The following is a 21,998-nucleotide window of genomic DNA, read 5'->3' as shown; positions in this document are numbered from 1 at the left end:
AGCAGGGCAGGGGCTTTGGGGAAGGGGTGGAGTGGGGGTGGGGCGGGGCTGGGGCAGAGCAGGGGTGGGAAGAGGCGGGGCAGGGGCGGGGAGCCTGGGGAAGAGGTGGAACAGGAGCTGGAGCAGCACACAGCTGCGCAGGGCACCAGGAAATTTGGTGCCCCAAGTTTCCTGGTGCCATATGCAGCTGCGTACTTTGCATAAGGGTAAGGACGGCCCTGCTCCCTCGGAAGGGTTAGTATGATGAGGACAGGAATTTGGAGAGGTGCCGGGATGCAACCCCCAACGCGTTGGTATGTATTGCAATAAACGGGCCTAAGGCTTGAGTCTGTGAACTAAAATCAATGCGTGGGTGACTTTTTCCATGACAATGGAGAACACAGGGTAGCTGGGCACAGCAGCTCACCACAGGCGCTCGCTGGTTTATATTATTAAAAGTTTTATTCCTGCCTCATTCATCGGTTTGTGTTTTAAAGAACCCCAAGGTCATTACATATCTCATGGGAACAGCCCCAGAGGCTGGTCAGCACTGGGAGGGGACAGTCTCTGCCCTGGATGTCACTGTCAGGGACAGAGATTCCCTACGGTGTAGCTGGGACTGGGCAGATTATCAGGGGAGCCGCATTTTTACCCCCAGCATTGAGACCAGGACAGAAATAAGGATGCAGCTTCCCAGAGAAGGTGCCAGTGAAAGTGAAGAGATGGGACCTGTCAGTCACATTGTAAAATGAGACCTCACCCGCCTCATAGTCGAGGAAAATCCCCACTCGTCTGGGCCTGACACTCATAGGGAGGGAAGTTCGGGGGGAGGTGAGGACCTTGTATTCCCCAACCCACAGCCACATGGCCCAGTATCCATTCTCAGTTGTGAGTATGACCCACCCCTTCCTGCTCACAGATTCTCTACAAACCCCCAGCATCCAATCAGTCATGTCTCCCACTTCCACCTCCCAGTAACGCCTCCCACCCGTGAACCCCTCAGCACCCAGAACACAGTGACAACAATCAAATCTCTCAGGATTGTCTGGTAGATCCTGTCGTGTGTCTCCGTGTCTCACACGTTTCCGATCCTCAGACAGGACAAGGTTGGGATGAGCTGTGTCTGGATCCAGAATCACATCCACTGGGGAGAGAGTCACAGAGTCAGTGCTGGGGGCAGGGGCTGGTCACTGGCATCAAAGGGAAATTAATCTGTGACCCCATTAATCGCTGTGCCTGGGGGTTGTTGCCCATTGAGGGTCATGAGGGCTCTGTCTGCCCATGAGAGTACTTGAGGGGAATGACAGGAGGGACAAGGGTGAGGGTGGGAAGTTGTCAGTGGAGGAGTGGGAGGGGAGGGGTCAGGCAGATGCTGGGAGAAGAAAGGGCCAAGGGGAGGAGCAGAGGGGAGAGAGGGGGGCAGGCACAAGGGCATTGGGGGTCAAGAAAAGGAGTGGGCACCAGGAGGACAGAGGAGGGGGGTGAAAGGAAGGGCAGGTTCCAGGGGGCTGTGGGGAGTGAGGGGAGGGGTGGGCACCAGGGAGAAGAAGGGGACAGTCCCTAGAGTCACAGAGAAGCAAGGGAAGGGGTGGGCACTAGGGGGCAGAGGTGTGTGAAGGAATGGGGGGGCTCTAACAGGCAGGGGAAATGAGGAGAGAGGTGGGCTCCAGGGGGGCAGAGGGGAGTCAAGGAGAGAGACAGGTGCCAGGGGGTGGGGAATGAGGAGTGAAGTAGGTGCCAGGAACATGAGGGAGAAGGGAATGGGCAAGCACCAGAGGGACAGAGTGAGGCAGGAGCCCAGGGCATAGGGGGTGGCTAGGGCACGGTTGGTCACTGGAGGGCAAAGCAGGGTGAGGAGAGGGGCAGGTATCAAGGGGACAGAGTGGGGTGATGGGAGGAACTGGTGCCGGGTGGCTAAGGGGAAAGAGGAGGGGCAGACACTAGGGGATAGAGGGTGGGTGAGGGGATGGGGCTGGTGCCTAGGGGGAGAGAGGGGAGGGGTGGGCACCAGGGGACACAAGGCGTGAACAGAGGGGCATGCGCCAGGGGACTAGAGGGGCACAAGGGAAGGGGGACAGATGACCAGAGGACAAAGGGGGTGAGGCATGCACCAGAGGGGCATGGGGGAGAGTGGGCAGGGGTGGGCACCAAGAGGGAGATGTGGGAGAGAAGGGGCAGACCCCAGGGGGCAACAAGTGAGTGAGAGAATTGGCAGCCATTAAGAGAAGGATGGTAGTGGTGGATGCCACGGGCACATAGTGGGGGCTGGCAAGGGAAGGAGTAAGCAATTCCTCCCAGAGCCCGCACCCTAACCCCTCTGCCCCAGGTCAGAATCCCCTCCCATACCCAAACTCCCTCCCAGAGCCCACACCCTTAGCCCCCACCAACACCCCAACACCCTGCCCCAGCCATGAGCCCCCTCCTGCACCCAAACTCCTTCCTGGAGTCCGCACCCCGAACCCCCTCCTGCACATCAACCCTCTGCCCCAGCCCTGAGCCCCCTCCCACACCCAAACTCCCTCCTGGAGCCCACACCCCAAACCCTCTCCCATGCTCCAACCCCCTACCTCAGGCTCAGCTCGGAGTCCCCACCCACACTCCCAACCCCTCAGTTCCAACCCCCAGCCCAGAGCCTGTACCCCAACCCTCTGCCTCAGCCTGGTGAAAGTGAATGAGGGTGGGGGAGAGAGAGCAACAGAGGGAGGGGGGCTGGAGCGAGCGGGGGGGGGCAGGACCTTGGGGTAGGGGTGGGGCAGAGAGTGGGGTCTGGGTGTTTGGGTTTGAGCGATGAGACAGTTGGCAACCCTAACCTAGTATATTAGGCTTAGAATGTGTTTTTGTTCATTTGCTAGGCAATCTATTTTGATCTGTTTGCTACCACTTATAATGACTTAAAATCTATCTTTCTGTACTTTATAAACCTGCTTTATGTTTTATCTTAACCAGTGCATTTTGAGTGTTGGGAACAGGTCGGCGTCATCCCCACACACACTGGCCGGGCAGCCCTGCCCCAGGGGGCGCAGCTGGGAGTCTCCATGCCGGCTGGCTCCACAGGCGCCACCTTCCAGCCAAGAAAAGCCCACAGCCAGCTCCTCCCATCACCCGGCCCAGCCCCTCCCCCAGGGCATAGCCAAGGTGTCTGGGCTGAGCTCACTTGGCAGGGGGCAGGGCAGTGGGGGGATGGGCAGTAGGGAATGATGGGAGGTGTAACTGGTTACTGAGGGGAACTGGGGTTGTTGCTAATGAGGCAGTGGGGAGGGGAGCGGCGGGGAGGGGCTGTTTCCCCACTTACTGCCCCCTCCATCTGGGATAAGCTGCATAGGGTGCCAGTCCCAGTTCACAGCTTCACAGAGCATCTGTACTAGGGGTTTGCATTGGGGCATCTACATGGCTGAGACACTGCTGTGCCAGGAGCTGTAACCCCTCCCATCACTGGGGTTATGGATCAATAATTACAGGGGCATTGGAGCTGGGGAGCTGGAGTTTGGGACTCCCAGGCAGGGCCCGATCCATTGGACTGGAGAGTCATTTTCATTCCCGCGGTCTGGCCCAGTGCCTAAGGCAGTATTTACACACAGGGGACATCTTCAGCGGGAGAGATTGAGGGAGCCCCACATCAGACATCCCAGCTCAGTGGTTTGAGCCCTCACCTGCGGGGGGAGACCCACATTCCAATTCCTTCCCCACATCACATGGGACGGATTAAACCGGGGGCTCCCAGCTGAGGGCCCAGCCACTGGGCTAAAGGCTAGAAGGGAAGCATTCACACCTTTTTCTGTTCATTTAAACTATTCAGCAAACTCAACATGGATTTGGGAATAGTTTCAATCAATCAGAAATATAATTTTTCAGCCACTAAACTCTTTGGGTTTGTCTACATAGCCCCTGGTAACGAGTCTCTGAGCCAGGTCAACAGATTGAGTGGCTCCTGCTACAGCACTAAAAATAGCCATGTAGATCTTTGGGTTCAGGATGGATTTTGGGCTCTGAAGCCCAGGGAGCAGGGGGTCCTTCAAATCCCAAGCTACAGCCTGAGATACAGCATCTACACAGCTGTTTTTAATGAAGAAGTGCAAACCCCACGAGCCCATGTCTGTCATCCCGGCTCTGAGACTCGCTGCCGTGGGCTGTGTAGATGAACCCTTTGTGTTTAAACATGATACTTTTCCCAAAGCCAAACACTCAATTTTCTCCCTGGACCCAGCCAGATTGGCCTGAAAAGTCCAGAGTTTTCTCCCCAGGGTGGAGAGCGCTAAGGAGACATTGCAGGAGGGAAGTAGTTTAATGTCACAGGCAGAGGGGGGACGATCAGGGTTAACATGGGAAGCATCTCCCAGCCTTAGCCCTGGAGTCACAACCAGACTCCATAATAACAACCCCCCTTGTCCTCCCCTGGGATCTAGACACACCGGCTTTGTCAGCAGTGTGTGTGAGTCCCCTCCATGGAGATCTCTGGCCCATGGCACTGATATGCTGCCCAGTTACTCTTCAGGGCTCGTGCGTTCCTCAAACAGCTGCTCCAGGCTGGGGCTGCCCAGACGCTCCCCACGGAGTTTACAGGCTCTGCAAGCCCTGATGGGAAGAGGTTTTTCTGGGACTCTGAGCTCTGACAGCATTTCTGCTCCTGGCCCTGCTCTCTCTGCCCCTGCCATGGTGACAGGCTGCACCTGCTGTGAGAGCCTGGCCTGCCCCTCACAGAGCATGTGGGGACATTGTCTGTGTCGAAGTCTCCTGCAACTCATTCCTGGGATGGGGAACAGCAGCCCCGGGGCCCCTCCCTTCACTCCCCCCAGGGCAGAGAAGCGAGAGCCTTCAGCCTCCTGAGCAGTGGGGCCTCCCAGCACAGATTCCTGGGTCAGCGTGAAAGTGTCCCCACCCGAAGAGCTCTGCACACCTGGCAAATACCCAGATGTGCCCCTGGGATGAGGGGCCAGGGCTGGTTCTCCACCTAGGAGGAGAGGGGGCCTTGGAGCTGCCCATGATGCTCTCAGCCTGGGTGCAGCCAGCTTGACTGGTGACAGAGCCAGTGCCCTGAGCTGTCAGAGCCATCAGATAGCACTGGGGGCTGTGTGCACTTCTGGGGCTGTTATGACAGCGACCTCGGTGCAGACTGGCTCAGTGCAAGGCCTGACAGCGATCAGCCTTGCTCCAGTCCAATCTGAGGCACACAGTGGCTGTGACGTCTGTCTCTGTGCTGCTGAGAGTGAGTGTGTGTGGGCTTGAGGGGTGGGACAGGCCGGATTTCCATGCTGCAGACAAACAGGGTGATGAGGCCAGAGTACCTGCAGAGCCTGCTCCACTTGTGAGCATGCCCCAGGGACTGGCCATATGAGAAATGTGCACTGAATTAATATAATCTCTTTGAAAACCAATGTAACAACCCTGGAGCAAACCCCCTGTGACTCTCCGAGCTCTATGTGGATGGGGCTGATCAGGTTTAACTGTATGTGGTTCAGGAACTGGCCTGAGCTGAGTGAAGCTCAGTTACTCCCAGAGCAAAATCCGAGTGTCATGAGGTCTGGCTCTTTGACAGGTGCCTGAGAGGGAGAACGAGTCAACCCAGACCCACCTGGGAGTAATTAAATCCCTGGTTGACTAGTTGGCAGCTCTCCTAGGGCTCCGCTGAAGGGGTTCCTCTTGAGAGGAAGCTGCTGGTGAAAGGGGTTCCCAGGAGAGCTCACCAGACCAAGGGGCCTGGGTGCTTCCAGACAGAGGGGCTCCCCTAAGGGAGAGGAGCTACCAGGGATCACAACAACAGCCACAGTAGCAGCAGCAGAACAGAAGCCTTGGGAGTTGCTCCTGGCTACAGACAGTAGCTGCAGGCAGGAGTGGTGGAAGCACCCTAAAAGTGGGGTGCCACAGATGCCTGAAATGCAGGCCTACCCCACTGCACATTGCCCCCTGAGGCACCGCCCCCACACTGCCCCTTCCCCCAAGACCCCACCCTCTGCTCCCTCCTCTCTGCTCCCTCCCCCCATCGCTCACCCTTATACGTGGTAAAAAGTGGGGGGATCACCCCTTGGCCCCCCCCGTTCCAGCACCCCTGGCTGCAAATGAGGCTGCAGGAAATAAAGATACAGTCTGACCTGACCTCAGTTCTGGGAAGAAGGGCTGAGGGCTCCTGAGTCCTATGGGCAGCCCATCCTGCTGTTCAAGGGCGTCGGCACCAAGTGCTGGGCACCCGAGGCAGACTATGGCCTGCACGCCCTCTACTGCTCCACTGCTCAGGAGGCTGAAGGCTCTCGCTTCTCTGCCCTGGGGGGAGTGAAGAGAGGGGCCCTGGGGCTGCTGTTCCCCATCCCAGGAACGAGGGAGTTGGAACCAAGCCCAGCTCCGGGAAGGAGGGCTGAGGACTCTTGACTTGAGGAGAGTGAGGCGTTTGAGTGATAGCCAGGGACTGGAGCACAGAGAAGGAAAATATTTTATTTGGGGGTTTACTTGGACTCAAAGTGGACCCCAGCAGGAGACTTTTGTCTCAGACCTTTTAGGCTAAAAAGAGTAAACTTAGGCAGGGTGCTTATAGGGACACCCTGAGCCAGCTGATGGGGGTGCTCAAAGGCACTGCCTTATAAGTACATGGTATCAGGAGTGGAATCCAAGACCCCATCCCACCAAGGAGGGATGGTAGAGCAGCCTGGTGCAGACCCCTTCCATGATGGTGGTGGAATATTCATTCTCTGAAGCTGGTGTTTGGAGGCCCAGCAACAACTCTGGGAGTTCCAACTCCTAGTTTTGGAAGTGCCCCAACAGACAGTGATGCATCGAGGAGATCCAGTGACTTGAAAGAGTCGGCCACCACAGACAATGACAGAGAAGAAGGCGTAGGGCTGGTCTAATGCTGTGACCATGGGCAAGATGGGAATACAAGATGGGGCTAACCCCCAAGAACAAGGACGGTGAGACTAGCCTGGTTTCTAGAACACTCAGAGTACAGGGAAGTTCCAGGTTATTAAAGATACTATTCCGTGGGGATGTCAGGCCCAGGCTACAGTTGAAACAGAGGACTGTGGGAACCCCATTTTGGGCCAGGAAGAGTGACCCTCCAGTGTTAATTTCTTTCAAGTGTGGGGAAAAGGGGCACATAAAAAGGTGCTGCCCTACAAGAATGTTGGATTTTGGACAGAGGGATGTCATTACAGGGCAGTAAGAGTTTCTTTCTAGTAGTGGGCAAAATGGACAGCAAAGAAAGCAAGCCCTGGGGTATAAGATTCAGGGGGTCAGGCCAGCCATGGATTTCAGACGTCCCTCTGCTTACTGGGGATGCCTTAATCTCGCACTCAGAGTCAAAACATCGGAGTTTGTGGAGTTTGAGTAGGTTCCTCCAGTAGCCTGAAAGGACTCCATTAGGAAACAACGAGGAGTCCTTGTGGCACCTGTAGCGGGGTGATCACCCCGCTCCGGCCCTGGAAGGGTACAAGCAACCCTGGGGAGGGCTGCAGTGGTAAAAGCAGCCCTGGAGAAGGCTGCAGATCTGAAAGCTGGGCTGATTGAGAAAGCAGCCACAGTTGTAGCTGGCTTAATAAGGGCCCAGCTGGCCCTTATAAGAGGGCAGTGGGCCAGAAGGATAGAGAGACTCTCTCTAGCTTTGAGAGGGAGGGACCTGGCTGCAGGGAGCTAAGAGAAGGTACCTGGAGTAGAGCAGGGCTGGGGGAAGGCCAAGAGAGCTGGGGAGCTCCAGCCTGGAAACCCCCCAGGCTGCGGCCTAGTAAAAGGCCAATTAGGTACTGGGGTTGCAGGGGCAGCCCATGGGTAGGCAGAGGCAGCAGGTCCAAACCCCCATTGCCTATGATGAGTGGCTTTTACACTGCAGTCTGCCCCAGTGAGTGGGGGCTAGATGGTGACTGGCAGTAGCCCACGACTGAGGCAAGGTGGGGATAGAGGGTGGGGGTTCCCCTGGGTGGGAAGACCCTGAGACTGCAGGGGTATTGCCAGGGGGCAGCACCCCAACGACAAGGGGCACCGGGTCCTGGGAGGGACATGGGGGCCAGCGGCAGTGGGACACCGGCCTGCAGAGGGCGCTCCGGAGGCTGGAAACGCTAATTCCCCGAGACGACCAGCAGGAGGTGCCACAACAGTGAGTTGCGCACAGTGACAGCACCTTAGAGACTAACAAATTTATTTGGGTATAAGCTTTCGTGGGCTAGAACCCACTTCCCAAATAAATTAGTTAGTCTCTAAGGTGCCACAAGGACTCCTTGTTGTTTTTGCTGATACAGACTAACACGGCTACCCCCTGAAACCTGTCACCGTTAGAAAACAGTCCAACCAGCAGCTTGAGTGCACAGCAGGATCTCTGAGACACAGGAGCTGTGAGAAAAGCTAAATGTGATTTAAACATTCTGGTTGTCCTAAGAGATGTGTGCAAAAAGAGCTCTGAAAGGGTTATTGAACGGGTCTGTAATTTGCAGGCCCAGGTGTGTCTTTTTTACTGAAACTGGTCAAGCAACAGGCGCAAGTCTAGTGATCAGAAGACAGACAGAAGGAGCTATTCACAGATCAGGAGAGAAGCCACCTGGTTGTGACTAAGGATAGCAAACAAGTCAAGGTATTCAGAAAGGAGTTTGGCAGAAGAAATTCTGCTTTAGCTTCCAAGAAGCTCAGCAATTGAAGCCCAAAGGCTGAGGCCTTGCAGGAGCTAGAGGAGATGCACTCCCCAAGGGACTGGATTTCAGTCCAAGCCATACAGCAGAGCAGGAGCTGGCCTGTCTCAGCACTGGAAGGCAACTGGGAAACAGCAGTGTTTGTCGCAGAAGGAGCTGGCTAAGCCCCAGAACCAGCTTAAGATCAAGTGTGGAATGAAGCCCAACTCTGAAATGAATACGAAGTAGGAGAGCGCAGAGGCTGAGGTGACGGCCTTGTGGAAAGAGCTGAAATTATGCCAGAGAGAGAAGGCGTGGCTTCTCCAGAAAATGGATCTGCTGGGCAGTGAAGTATACCAGACAGCCGGAGACAAGAACAATGTTGCGGTGGATGTAGAGCAGTGGTTCCCAAACTGGGGTTCATGAAATGTTACAGGGGGTTCTTGGGGAAAAAATTCCCTAATGGTGGACAGAGCCATTCCTAGGGCAGCCCAGAGTCCTGGGGACTTCCAAGAGCTATGCAGATCAAAGCAAGCGCATCCATCACACTGAGATTTAAACTTCAAGACTCCTTATAAGAAATGGAAATGGAGGTGGATATTTTTTTCTGTTTTTAAAATTAAATAAGCTGCTAGTGTTGTTTTAAAAATTATTATGAAGAACAAGTTTAAGCTTTGTTGTAACATACGTTGTTTGCCTGGACTTCTCAAGACCTGAATGCTTGTGTAGGAGGAACTCTTTATTTGAGTTGGTTACATCCTTCATGCTCTTTCATATCTGATACTCCTTGATGAAACGTAGGAGCCTTGTCTTATAACAGGCTTAATCAATGTGATACAAGCTACAAAAGTGACATCTTGGAAGAGTGTTGCCGTTTTCATAATTTAATAAAATACTGTAATTATGAATAATAATAAACCATGTGTAGTAAGCATGTCATAAAAAATAAATTCTATATTTCCAAGATCACTGCTTTTATAATTTATGCTCAGGTAAGAGAGAAAATCCCTGGAAATATTCATTTTTAGGAAGGGGTTTGTGAGATTTTACATTTTAGTGAAAGGGGTTCGTGGGTTGTTAAAGTTTGGGAACCACTGGTGTAGAGGTACAGGACTGTCTGAGGTGGGGATTCCACCTGCTGAAGGGAAAAGCCACCATGTCAATGCCAGAAAAACAAGAGGAATCTGAAATAAGAAGGGAAGAGACAGGGACCTCTCCCTTCGAGGGGCCTGAACAAGCAACACAAAGCCCCAACCAGAGCTGGGCTAAAAAGAAATCCATCCTAAAGGAAATGCTGTCCCCCCAGGAGAGGAGCAGAAGGGTGATTTTTCCAGCTGATAAAATTGCACACAGTCATGTGGGTGGAAGAGGATCTGAAATGGGCTCCCAGAGCTCCTTTGCTGCAGGCTGCAATAAAAAAAAGATGTGTCCAGCAGTAATTAGAGACACTAACAAGGAGCTAGTTTGAATGAAAGATGACCTTGACTCCAAAGGGCGCATGTGTGAGTGTATCTTGGGGGCTGCTGTTGGAGAGACTGTGAGGCCACCTGATACTGGCTACCAATTGTAATGGAATGCTAAATTGTATTATATTGTTCAGCTGCTAAGTGGCACTGTGTGTAACATTTATCAGCGATACCTGGTAGTGCATTAAAGGATCTTACACTCCAGATGTCTTCAGTATATCTGAATCAGAAGAAAGTTCTGTAGCCAGCCCATATTTGGTACAGAAGCATGACATGGTGTCAAAAATAAACTAGTACAAGAGGACAGCAGAAACAGAAGGAACAAAGCAATAGGGGTGGCAGAAAGATTGAAAAAAGCAACAAAGGTTGCAGGATCTCATCAACATGCCACTTTTCAATGCTCCAGAGAACCTGAGCTTTGACAAATCTTCACAATGGACAGACTAGAAGTGTATTTTTCAAGGTTTCTCATTGCAAACAAGGTCCACAAGGGAACTGGAGAGATACAGGTATCTTCTTTAATTTATACTATGGGGAAGTAGGCAAAGCATATTTTTAAATACTTTACCAAAGACAGTCACAAAGAGAAATATGCTTTAAGAAAGAGCTTGTTTCAAGAACTAGGGGGAAATGTTGAATGTTTTATTAGAGTTCTGCATGCATTGGCTGAAAACTGTGATTTTGAAACTGCAAAACATGAAAATGTCAGAGACAGGCTGGTTATTGGGTTAAGAGATATAAAACTTTCACAGCAGCTACAATTGAAGAGAGATTTAACTCTAGCCACAGCTATACAGAAAGCAAAACTGTCTGAACAGCAGAACAAAGGAAGGAGCAACTTGAAAAACCTGAAACTAGCTGAGAAGGTGTAAACAGATAATGACTTTTAGCACTCAAGTATCATAGAACCCCTGAGGCAAGGAGAGAGAACTTTCAGTTAAGGGGGACCTAACAGCCTAGCAGCGGGGCAGAGCAGAGCAGGGAGACCTCCTGCTCCTCCTCCAGCTCAGAGAGCTCGGCTGGCCTTGGCTTCAGTGCTGCTGCCATGCCAGGCTGCCAGTCACAATATGGTCCTCTCCATTTGTCCCCTTGCACAACACTAATCAATTCTCCTCCCAAACCACATGTAAAGGAAACCCATCCCAGTAGGTCTCACTCACCAGTGAATCTCTCCAGCACTTCCCTCATGTCAAGGCAGACTTTATACATATTCTTCAGGGTAGGAGACACAACTCCTGGTTGCTGGAGTGTCACATTCTCACTCCTGTGAAGACAACGTCTCATCACTCAGCTGCTCTGAACCCACATCACTCAAGTGAATAGAAGGAGAAATGGAAATGGGAACAGACCTGATCAATGCGCTTTTCATATCCTGAGAGGAAACAGAGAGAGAGGGAGCTGAGTTAACACCACGTGCAAAAATACTGAGTGACTTTCCATTCTCTATCAGATTTAATCCACAACATTTAACAAATCAGGGCCAGCCCCTTCTGTGCAGGACATTCAACAGTGATCACTGATTTCAGATGCCCCATCTCCCTGGCTCTGACTCTCCGGAGGAGCTGAGTGTCATGGGACAATGGCACAGACTGGGAGAACGCAATGCTCTGAACAAGGAGCGTTGTTAGAATAAAGAAAACAGGGTCATCCCTAACACTCCTCTGTCTGGCTTCCTGCTGCAGATCTAAGGAGACAGTACACAGATCCTCACTCTGAGCAGCTGCAGTTCCCATTGCTTCAGCCAGGGCTGGCTCCAGGTTTTCTGCCGCCCCAAGCGACGGGAAAAAAAAAAAAAAAAAAAAAAGGCCATCGGCGGAACTTCATTGGCAGCTCGATCGCGCCGCTCCATTCTTTGGCAGCAGTTTGGCAGCGAGTCCTCCGCTCCCTCTCTTCCTCTTCGGCGGCACTTCAGCGGCAGCTCAAAGAGGAAGAGAAGGACTCGCCGCTGAATTCCCACTGAAGACCCGGTTGTGCCACCCCAATAGCAGACAGACTGCCGCCCCTTTGTATTCGCTGCCCCAAGCACCTGCTTCCTTAGCTGGTGCCTGGAGCCAGCCCTGGCTTCAGCTGGTGTGTGGGTGCTCAGCACTTCCCAATATCAGGCCCCAGATGTCTCAGGCTGGCACCCACAGATGGAGGCCCCCAGCATCAATGGTCAGTGATGAGAGTCTCGGCCCTTTCATTTCATTAATTTGAGAGTTCACTTTGGCTCGTGGTTCCCCCTCTGGGCCCCCCCTCGCCACCCCATGGGTCAGAGTCCCTACTCAACACCCACATGGGGCCAGGTTTCAGCAGTCAAAGCAGGAACCATGACAGTCTCTTGCTCCTTCTGTTCCACCCATTAGACAGGCAAAGGCCCTGCTGTGTCTGCATTTCCCTGTAACACAGACTGCATGTGTCGGCGCTAATAGGGCCTCATACCTGGGCTTCTGTTCGTGTTGGTAAACTGTCAGACCAGGCACTGGAAATAGGATTTGTCACTAATTCCTGGGATCTAGTCACTGACAAGAGAATTGAATGCTGCGGGAAGGGATGGGGGGTTGTTAACAGTCTCACCTTCAGCAGCTCCACGGCTGGTTGCTGACACTTCTCCTCCATCTCCGTGATGAGATTGATCAGAGCAGCACTTTGCTCTGAGAGTTTTGTTATATTGTCCTGCAGTCTCTGCAGAATCTCCCTCTCCTCCGCTGCCAGTCTCCGCAGAAGCAGCTGCTCCTCCTCACTCAGAAACTGGTGCAGTTTCTTAAATTCACGTGTGATCGACCTTCTCTGATTCTCCACATTGTCCTTTAGTAAAAAATGGAGAAGGAACAAACCCCAGGAGCCAGAGATGGGCACACACGGTGCTGAGTGTGCCTCATGGATCAGGGAGCAGGGCTGCTAGTCATGGGTGGCAGGGATCACAAACTGCATGAATATTTTCAGTAATGGATAATGGGAAGGAACTAAGAAATGTCCTTCTGAGCCTGAGAAAACAACCTGGTTACACCCCAACTACTGCCCCTGTATCACCACCCCCATCCCTCCCCTTCTCTGTGGGGGGTCTGAGGGGCAGGATGAGAGGACTGTGTCCCTCTCCTGAAGATCATGGTGCTCTCAATAGATTGAAGGCAGGCAGGGGCAGTCTCTTGGTGACCACCTGACCACTGAACCTGGGGTGGGAGCATCTGCCCACTCCCTTAAACCAGTGACCTCCCAGAAGACCCCTGTGGTAAGGGGCAGCTTGTACCTGGGAGTTCAGTGTGGAGCCAGACCAGTGGAGGGGATTGACTGGCACACAGAGTCAGTGGTACGGGGGGGGGGGGGGGGGGCAGCACATGGAGGCTGTGGTACATGTGTGGGGGGGATGGGTTCAGAAAATGGAGGCAGTGGTACATGGATGGGGTAGGGAGCAGCACATGGAGTGGGTGGCACATGGAGGCAGTCGTGCATGGGTAATGGGAGGCACCAAATGGGGCAGCCCTTTACACAGCTAAGAAGCAGACGCTCTATCTGCTACACAGGCTGAGGGACCAGGCTGTCAATCAGTACATGTTGTAGCTTTGATTGGCTGCTCTTCACTATTAGGCAGCCAATCAGATGGGATTTTCCCACAAACTACAGATGTTCCCTGCCCACCTGTTAGAAGATCTGCAAACCCACAGAGCTGGCAGCTATAGGTGCATGGCTGGGTGCATGAGGAGTGTGTGCAGGGCCTGGGCTGATGGGGGAGAGAAGGTGCCACAATTGTACCTTGGCCCCAGCTCAGGCAGGTCCCCAAACTGCCAGTAACTAGGATGAAATGGGGGTGAAATAGAAAGGGTGTGGCCCCAGCAAACATGCTGTACCTGGGCCCCAAATTTTTCTAGACAGGCCTGATCATGTGTGTGTGTGTTTACAAAACAGTCGGTGGGTGGGTGCAGGATGAATTGGGGTGGGTGCAGTGTGGGCTGTGTCTGGGCGCAGTGTGTGCACTAACTGTAGGTAGGTGCAGAAGTCAGGGTGCAGTGACAGTGAGTGTGGAATGAGTGCAGGTTGGATGTATGGAACCAATGCAGAAGTGAGTGTGAGTGGGATAAATGGGCAATATGTGTATGAAAATTAATGCAAATATGTGCAAATGAAACCTACTGGTGTCTGGTGCGGCGCTCCAGGCCCTTTAAATCACCCCGGGGTGGCAGGGTTCCGGTGGTGATTTAAAGGGCCAGGGGCTCTGGCTGCTTCAGGGAGCCCTGGGCCCTTTAAAGTGCCGCCGGAGCTCCGGCAGCGGGGTTCAGGTGGCGCTTTAAAGGGCCCGGGGCTCCCTGCAGTGGCCGGAGGCCCTGGTCCTTTAAATCCCTGCCGGAGCCCGGCTGCCGGAGCCCCGGGGCTGCGGGGAGCCCAGGGCCCTTTAAAGCGCCACCAGAGCCCTGCCACCGGTGATTTAAAGGGCTGGGGCTCCGGCCGCTGCAGGGAGCCCTGGGCCCTTTAAAGCGCCGCTGGAGCTCTGGCAGCAGGGTTCAGCAATCAGGGCCAGAGTGGCTGGAGCTACGGGCCCTTTAAATCCCCGCCTCTATAGCTGGTAGGTCTTGGGTAATTTAAAGGCCCTGGGGCTCCCAGCCACAGCCGGCGCCCCAGGGCCTTTACATTTTGAAAGGCCCCACCTCTTCCAGTTGAGACCACGCCTCTTCCAGTTGAGGCCACGCCCCACTCAGGACTCCGGCGTATGGGTAAGTCCTTTAAGTTACTTTCACCCCTGCTCACCTCTGAACTCTGGGTCTTCACTGACCAAAGACAGCAGCTGTGAGTGGGGTGCAATGGAGGGAGGGGCAGTGATGTGTTAAAGGAACGTTTGTTTGTCAGACTTTCACACCACAAGGTGAGAAACTGAGGCAAAGGACACTGCCCAATGCACTCTGGGATGGGTATTTTGCTCTTGGTCACATGCTTTTGAATTGTAGTTGTGGTGTTTTTCCAAATTAATGTTGGATTCCTCTGCTCTTTTTATTAAAGGTTTTCTTTGCCATACCCAGACTCAGTGCTTGTGAGATGGGAAGGTTTGCCTTCAAGGAGCGCCTGGGGGTGGTGTTTAATTTTCCCAGATTACTGGGAGGGGGTGTCAATACAGTTCTGTTTTGTATTCTTAAGAGGAACCTCTACATATTGAACCTGATCCTTGTTGCTGCCAACTCCAATTGGCTTCACATGGGTGCGATGGGACAATGGGATCACATGTAAACCCTGCACCCACTACTGTAAATGTGACCCATCTCCCTCCTGCCTCCAGAGAGTCCTGGGGTGAGTCTGTGCCACTGCCCACACACCAGGAACTGCCCTTCTGCCCAGGGCTGCTGCACTGGGATCCCCACCAGAGATGTTTCCTGTTCCTGGCACGATGGCACCACCCTGGGGCAAACAATCAGAACTGCAGCCTGCAGCTTTACAGCCCTGCATTCCTGGGAATGCTGCAGGGGGAAAGGCTCTGGGAAGGATAAACCCAGACACCCACCTGCCACTCTGTGGTTTTCTTCTCCTCTTTGGACACCAATGCCAGGCACTCCTCTAACTGCTTCCTCAGAGGACCCAGGGCTCTCCGGAGTTTCACCTGCAGGGGCATCATGTGTGATAAACAGCCATTAATCTGCATATCCAATGAGTGGAGACTGCAGAAGGCAGGGCTGGATGAAGCAGAAGTCCTATAGGCCCATGTCTAGGCCGTAGCTCCTGGAGTCATGTGATTACATCAGGCTCTTGGTTTCCATTAAAAACAGGATATTTCAAATCCTCAGCATTGCAAAGAAAATATTGAAAACATGCCCCGAGTGTGACAGATTCAGCGATACCTGCCTGAGTCTGCAGAGAGCCTGAACCAAGCACCCTGAGAGGGGACTGCCCCATTCATCTGTGTGGGGAATTGACGCAAAGCCTCACTGATCTGGGGGCCCTGCAAATCCCCGCACCCAGCAGGGGGCTCTGTGCGTGGCAGGAGAGAAGCAGCTCAGATGTCCTTCCCCGTTTCCCATCAGAGATATCCTGGTTGATGGAATGGGGGGAACTCTGACCCTTTTCCTGTCTCTCTCTCTCTCTCTTTTCAGGGGGGGAAGGAATCTCTGCTGTTGGTCCTGCGGGGAGAAGGGATCTTCTGACCCTTGTCTTCCCATTGGGAGGGAGCCCCCAGCCATTCAACCTGTCTGTCCAAAGAGGTTTGCAGGTCTCACCCCCAGCAGACAGCCCTTGGGTGGGTGGCCCCTTCCACAGCCCCTGCCAATGGGGCAGGGTCACAGCTGGGCCTGGTGCCAGCGTGTGGAGCCTGGGCCCTGGGTGACCTCAGTCCTGCCCTGTGTGACATTCACATTTCACTAACAAAGCCCTGGGCAGAGGCAGCAGGGTCAGCACTGCAGGGCCTGGGCCATTATCTGGCTGAGATGCTGATCCTGGGAGAGACTCTTCCCCACTCAGCTGCCACACTCAGAGCTGTCTCAGGAATGCAGGAGTTTAGCTGAAGTTTCTGGACCCCGAGCCCAGCCCCAGCCCAGAAGCTCCTAGCACTCACCAGGGCAGGAAAGGACTTGAGAGGGGGTGGATCTTTGTGTTTGTGGAGCAACACGAAGGAGACATCTGGGGTCCAGGATCTGGCCCCTTCTCTATGCCCCTTCTCCCTGCCTCATTTCTCAGGTGTCCCTTGTTTGGGGGATGTCACTCATCTCAAGGCAACTCCCCACATCCCACACTGAATCCCCATCCCTCACCTGCTCCCAAAAGCTCCATGTCCCTTCCTTTGGGCCCCTCCCAGAGGTGAAAGTAAGCCGGTACGGTACGGTGTACCGGCAAGAACCAGTACGCCGTGCCGGACCGCACCGGCTTCTGCGATGGGGATTTAAAGGGCTCAGAGCTCCCCGCCGCTGCGGGGAGCCCAGAGCCCTTTGAATCCCGCCCGCAGCTCTGGCGGCTGGGCTGGGGCCGGGATTTAAAGGGCTCGGGGCTCCCCGCAGCGGCGGAAGCCCCTAGCCCTTTAAATCCTGGCCCCAGCCCGGCAGCCGGGCTCGGGCGGGAATTCAAAAGGCCCGGAGCTCCCGCGGCTGCGGGGAACCCCGAGCCCTTTAAATCCCCCCCGCAGCTCCGGCTGCCGGAGCTGTGGTGGGGATTTAAAGGGCCAGGAGCTCTGCGGTGGCCGGAGCCCTGGGCCCTTTAATTTACCCCTGAGCCCCGGGGGCTCCCAGCCACCTCTGCAGCTGGGAGCCCCGGGTTGATTTAAAGGCCCTGGAGCTCCCAGCCACAGCCAGTGCCCCAGGGCCTTTAAATATTGAGAGGTCCCGCCTCTTCCGGTTGAGGCCACGCCTCTTCCGGTTGAGGCCACGCCCCCCCAGGACTACGGCAGTACCTGTAAGTCCTGTAAATTACTTTCACCCCTGGCCCCTCCTCAAAGAACCCTTTTCACAGAGACCTACAACACACACACTCCACCTGTGCTGCGTAAAGCCACAGTGGGCTGTGCCTGAGCATCCACAGGAAACACCTGTGAAATGGAGAATCCAAGGTGCCTCCTTCCTGATACTGCAAAGGGGCAAACAAGTCCCAACCTAACAGTCTGAGCCAACCTCTTGGGCCTCACCTGCACACTGAAGTGGGAAGGGCAGAAGCCCTGATATCCTCCACTCAGGTGCCCAGGTAGCTGTGGTCACCTCCCACTAGACACCCTGCCTGGCAGATAGACAGAGGTGGCTGGCTACACTCTTCTCTGCCCAGCTGGCAGCTGGATCCTTCACTACCCAACCTGGCCATGCCTGGATCCCTGGATCCACCTCCCTTAAGCCATGTGAGTTTCCACTCAGACCCCACCAGCTGGCTCTGGGGAGAAATATAATGGGGCCTTTATGGGGTTCCTTCCACAAGAGCAGCAGTGATTCCTACCTTGTAATCCAGAGCAGCCTCCTGTATGGGGAGCACAGCATGAGCTCGGTGAGCCCGGGACTCTCTGCAAACCAAATAGATGGCTTCTCTGTCCTCCTCACAGAAGAGTTGGAGCTTCTCCTGGTGTCTCTCACACAGACTTTTCTTCTGCTCTTTCCCTGGCTGTAACCTCAGTTTTTTGATGTTCTCTACAATATCAGCCAGCTGCGTGTTGGGCCGGAGTTTCCCTTTCTGGAAGGGAGCTCGGCACTGGGGACAGGGGACCTTTGTGCCTGATTCAGGCTCACTTTGCTCACTGTACAGGGTGATGCAGGCTCGGCAGAAGTTGTGCCCACAGTCTATGGTCACCGGCTGTGTCAGATACTCCAGGCAGATGGAGCAAGTGGCTTCTTCTAACACTTTCCCTAGGGGAGCTGCTGAGGCCATGGCTGTCTGTGTCTTGTTGACAGACCATCCCCTTGCTATCTGGATCAGCTCTTCACATGCCCAAAATGAGATAAGAGGAGGAGGACGGGAGAGGTGGGGAGGGGGGATGTCACGGAGAAGGGAAAAGTGAAATGGGGTGAGATGGAGGGAAGAGAACAGGTGAGAAAATATTATAGATCTTCCATAGATTACTGGAATAATATGGACATGGCTATCCCTACCAATTATGGTAGGGATGGCCAGCCTCCCCGCGGAGGGTCTGGGCTGCACTCAAGGCCTGTGGGGCTGGGGAGGCAGGAGATGTGGGGGGCCACTTTGGGGGGCCCCAGAGACCCAGAGCGACCCGGGGGATTAGCAGGGAGTCCCATGCCGGCAGCAGGAAGCGGAATGACCCGGCTCGAGCCTGCTCCACTCCCCCCACCCCAGCCATGTTGCTCAGGTCGGGGGGGGAAGGACCGCCCCCTGCACTCACCAGTAGCGGGAAGTGGAGCGACCCGGCCCCAGCCCACTCCGCTTCCCTGGCCCCAGCCGTGTCACTTGGGGGAGGGGGAAGGGCTGTCCCCCGCACTCACTGGCAACGGGAAGCGGAGCGATGCGGCTGGGAGCTGGTGGAGTGGAGCCGGCTGGGGCCGGGTTGCTTGCTTCCTGCTGCTGCTGGTGAGTGCGGGGTCGACCCCTGCTGTTTGGCGCCAATCCCTCTATTGTTTGGCGCGCAGACTCTAGACCCCATCAGCTGTTTCCCAGCATGTGCGGTTGCTGCAGCTCTCAGCCAGGCTCCCACTGCAGGCAGCAGGCTGGTGAGTCCCTTCAGTTTTCAGGGCAGAGGGAGTTGGGTTAGGCCGGGGGACAAGCAGGGGCACAGGCAGCTTCTGGGCTGGCTTCAGGGGGGAGTACGGGCCAGGGGGCTTCTCAAGGACCAAGCCAGCCATTCTCAGCCCACCCTGGGTTCTCCCCCAGAACCCCTGCCCGCCTCCAGCCAGAAAGAGCTGGCTGCGGACCCCCTTAGTGCTGGGCTCCTTTAAGAAAAGTTTGCCCTTGCGTCTCATGAATGAACTTGGGCTTGGCCAGCGGTGGGCCCCCTTACCGCGCTCCAGGCAGCCGGGTGCCCGGGGCTTCACTGTAGACTGACAGACAGACACACACACACCTCAGACCTGGAGGCTTCCTGCCCGGTCCCCTCTTACGCGGGCTCTGAGAGCTCCCGATCCCATTCCCCACAGTTCTGACCTAGCCCTTCCCCGAGCGTGGTGGGACAGGAGTGGGCTACATGCCGTGGGTACTTGTAGCCGCATCCTCCCTGCGGGCTCTCCCCCCATGGCTGGTCTCATGTCTGGGAAAGTTTCTACCCCACTTGGCTAAGGAGCAACGCTTGCCCGGCTCAGAAATGCCCCTCCAATCAAGTCTGCTCCAGGTGCTTTCTCTCCCCCCAGCGAGGAAGTTTAACTCCCCCACCACACACACACACACTCTCAGATCAGTGCCCCCTCCTCCCCGCATCAGGATTTGATTGTGTGTGTAGGTGTGTGTATGTGTATATATATATATATATATATATATATATATATATATATATATATATATATATATATATATATATATATATATATATACACATACACACACCTATGTGTGCCTGCATATATATATATATATATATACCTACACACACACTGCGCAGACGGTCATGCATGCTCCCAATGAATTCCTTCCGCTGCCTCCACGCACCTCTCCCCGGGATCACTCTTCAAGCCCGGGGAAGCTGCCTTGCTTCACCTTGGGATGCCTGATGCTTGTCTTCCTTTATGCTGGGCTCCAGCCGCCCTGTGGAGGAATCGATTCCTCTGCCCCCTCCGTCTCCCGTCTTTGTCCATGGTCCTGGGGACTGGGAGGAGCTGGAGCGACACAGCAGCCAGCAGCATGAATGAGTGGGCCGTTTCTATGCTGGGTTGTTTAATTTAATGTCTCTGTCTGTGTCGGGCCTGGCAGCTTCTGGGCTGGGGCAAGGGGGAAACAGCTGCTTTGAGTGCGTGGGTGGGTGTGGGCGCTAGACAGAGCCACGGGGGGACGGGGGACGGGACAGAGAGAGAGCTGGGAAAAGGGACACAGGTGAGGAGCAAGAAGGGGGAAACACCAGGAAGGGGAACAAAGGCTTAAAGAAGAAACAGAGGGAAAGGAACAGGGAGAGGGGAAAGACTCCCTACTGCTTGTCCCTATTTGCCTGCTTCCCACAGCCATCAGTGGCCCTCAGCTTCCAAACAGACCCTAAGCGCAGGTGTGAGGCACAAGAGTGAACTAAAGACCTGGGGCTCCCTACCCCCTATACCCAATCAGAGCCAATGCGCCCCCTCCCCACCGTGGTACACCTGGGTCTCCCCCACCCCCACCTGAGTGGCACCAGCCCACTGACTGAGTGGGGCTGTGACCCATGTCACAAGGCTACTCACTCAATTTTGGCCCCAGCACCCCCCATCTTCATGATGGGGGGGGTGGGACACTGGGGCGACTCCTGAGTGGGCAGAGCACTGGTACCTGAACCAGACCAGCAGGAGCTTCAATGCCCACATCCAGGCACCCAGCAGGGAGCTGCAGTGAGGGCCTGCATAGAGGATGTAGCCCAGAGAGGGCAGAGGGGGGAACCCTGGGGCGGGAGTGACATGAGGGGCTTTGCCTAGAGCCCAGTGATGGGTTAATCTGGCGCTGCCCAGCACCAAACAAACCTGGTGGCAAAGCACTGATCAGTGACAACTCCATGACCCAAGTTAGGGGAGCAGAGCTTGTAGCTCTGGCCCAGGGCTAGTAGCCAGTGAGCATGGTGTGGAGACAAGAGACCATATCTGACAATCTGCTCCTTGTACTAGTCTGTTACCAGAGCAACTCACATACAGAGTCAGTGTTAGGGTTGCCAACTTTCGAAGAGCAGAAAACCGAACACCCCTGCCCTGCCCCTTCCCCGAGGCTCTGCCCCCCCCCCCGCTCACTCCATTCCCCCCCCCCTCGCTCTCCCCAGTCTCACTCACTAATTTTCACTGGGCACAGGGTTGGGGTGCGGGAGGATGTGAGGGCTCTGGCTGGGGGTGCAGGCTCTGGGATGGGGCTGGGGATGAGGGGTTTGGGATGCGGGAGGGCGCTCTGGGCTGGAGGGGTGGGGCTGAGGTGTTCGGAGTGTGTGAGGGAGCTCCGGGCTGGGGCAGAGGGTTGGGGTGTGGGCAGGGCCAGATTAATGCAGGGGCTTTAGGGGCTGCAGGCCAGGGCCCCAGGCTAAGGGGGGCCATGGCACAGCATGGGTCAGGCAGGCTGCCTTCCTGCATGCCGTAGCCCCATGCTGCTCCTGGAAGCGGCCGGTTGCTGGCATGTCTCTGCGGCCCCTGGTGGGGGGGGGGCTCCACTCACAGCCCCTGTTCCCAACACCATCCCTGCAGCCCAGCCAATGGGAGCTGCGGGGGTGGTGCTTGCGGGCGCAGGCAGCGCACAGAGGCCTGGTCTACACTAGGCTTTTATGTCGAATTTAGCGCCGTTACATCGAATTAACCCTGCACCCGTCCACACCACGAAGCTATTTAGTTCGACATAGAGCTCTCTTAAATTCGACTTCTGTACTCCTCCAAAACGAGAGGAGTAGCGCTAAATTCGAAATGGCCATATCGAATTAGGCTAGGTGTGGATGGAAATCGACGTTAAT

At 54.9% G+C, this 21,998-nt stretch overlaps 1 protein-coding gene across 1 annotated transcript; it reads right to left on the bottom strand.

Annotated features, from left to right (window-relative positions):
- Positions 1-581: 581 nt before the first annotated feature.
- LOC135887691 (E3 ubiquitin-protein ligase TRIM39-like) lies at positions 582-18,319 on the bottom strand. The gene is made up of 6 exons (XM_065415417.1): positions 17,894-18,319; positions 15,492-15,587; positions 12,581-12,811; positions 11,374-11,396; positions 11,185-11,288; positions 582-1,123 (listed from the first exon to the last, which is right to left on the bottom strand). The coding sequence occupies exons 1-6, from the start codon at positions 18,317-18,319 to the stop codon at positions 582-584; spliced, it is 1,422 nt and encodes a 473-aa protein (XP_065271489.1).
- Positions 18,320-21,998: the final 3,679 nt, after the last annotated feature.

The sequence above is a fragment of the Emys orbicularis genome, chromosome 13, assembly GCF_028017835.1.
Source record: "Emys orbicularis isolate rEmyOrb1 chromosome 13, rEmyOrb1.hap1, whole genome shotgun sequence".
Lineage (NCBI taxonomy): Eukaryota > Metazoa > Chordata > Testudines > Emydidae > Emys > Emys orbicularis.
Note: the sequence above shows the minus strand (reverse complement) of the source record. Positions and strands in the feature narration are given on the sequence as shown.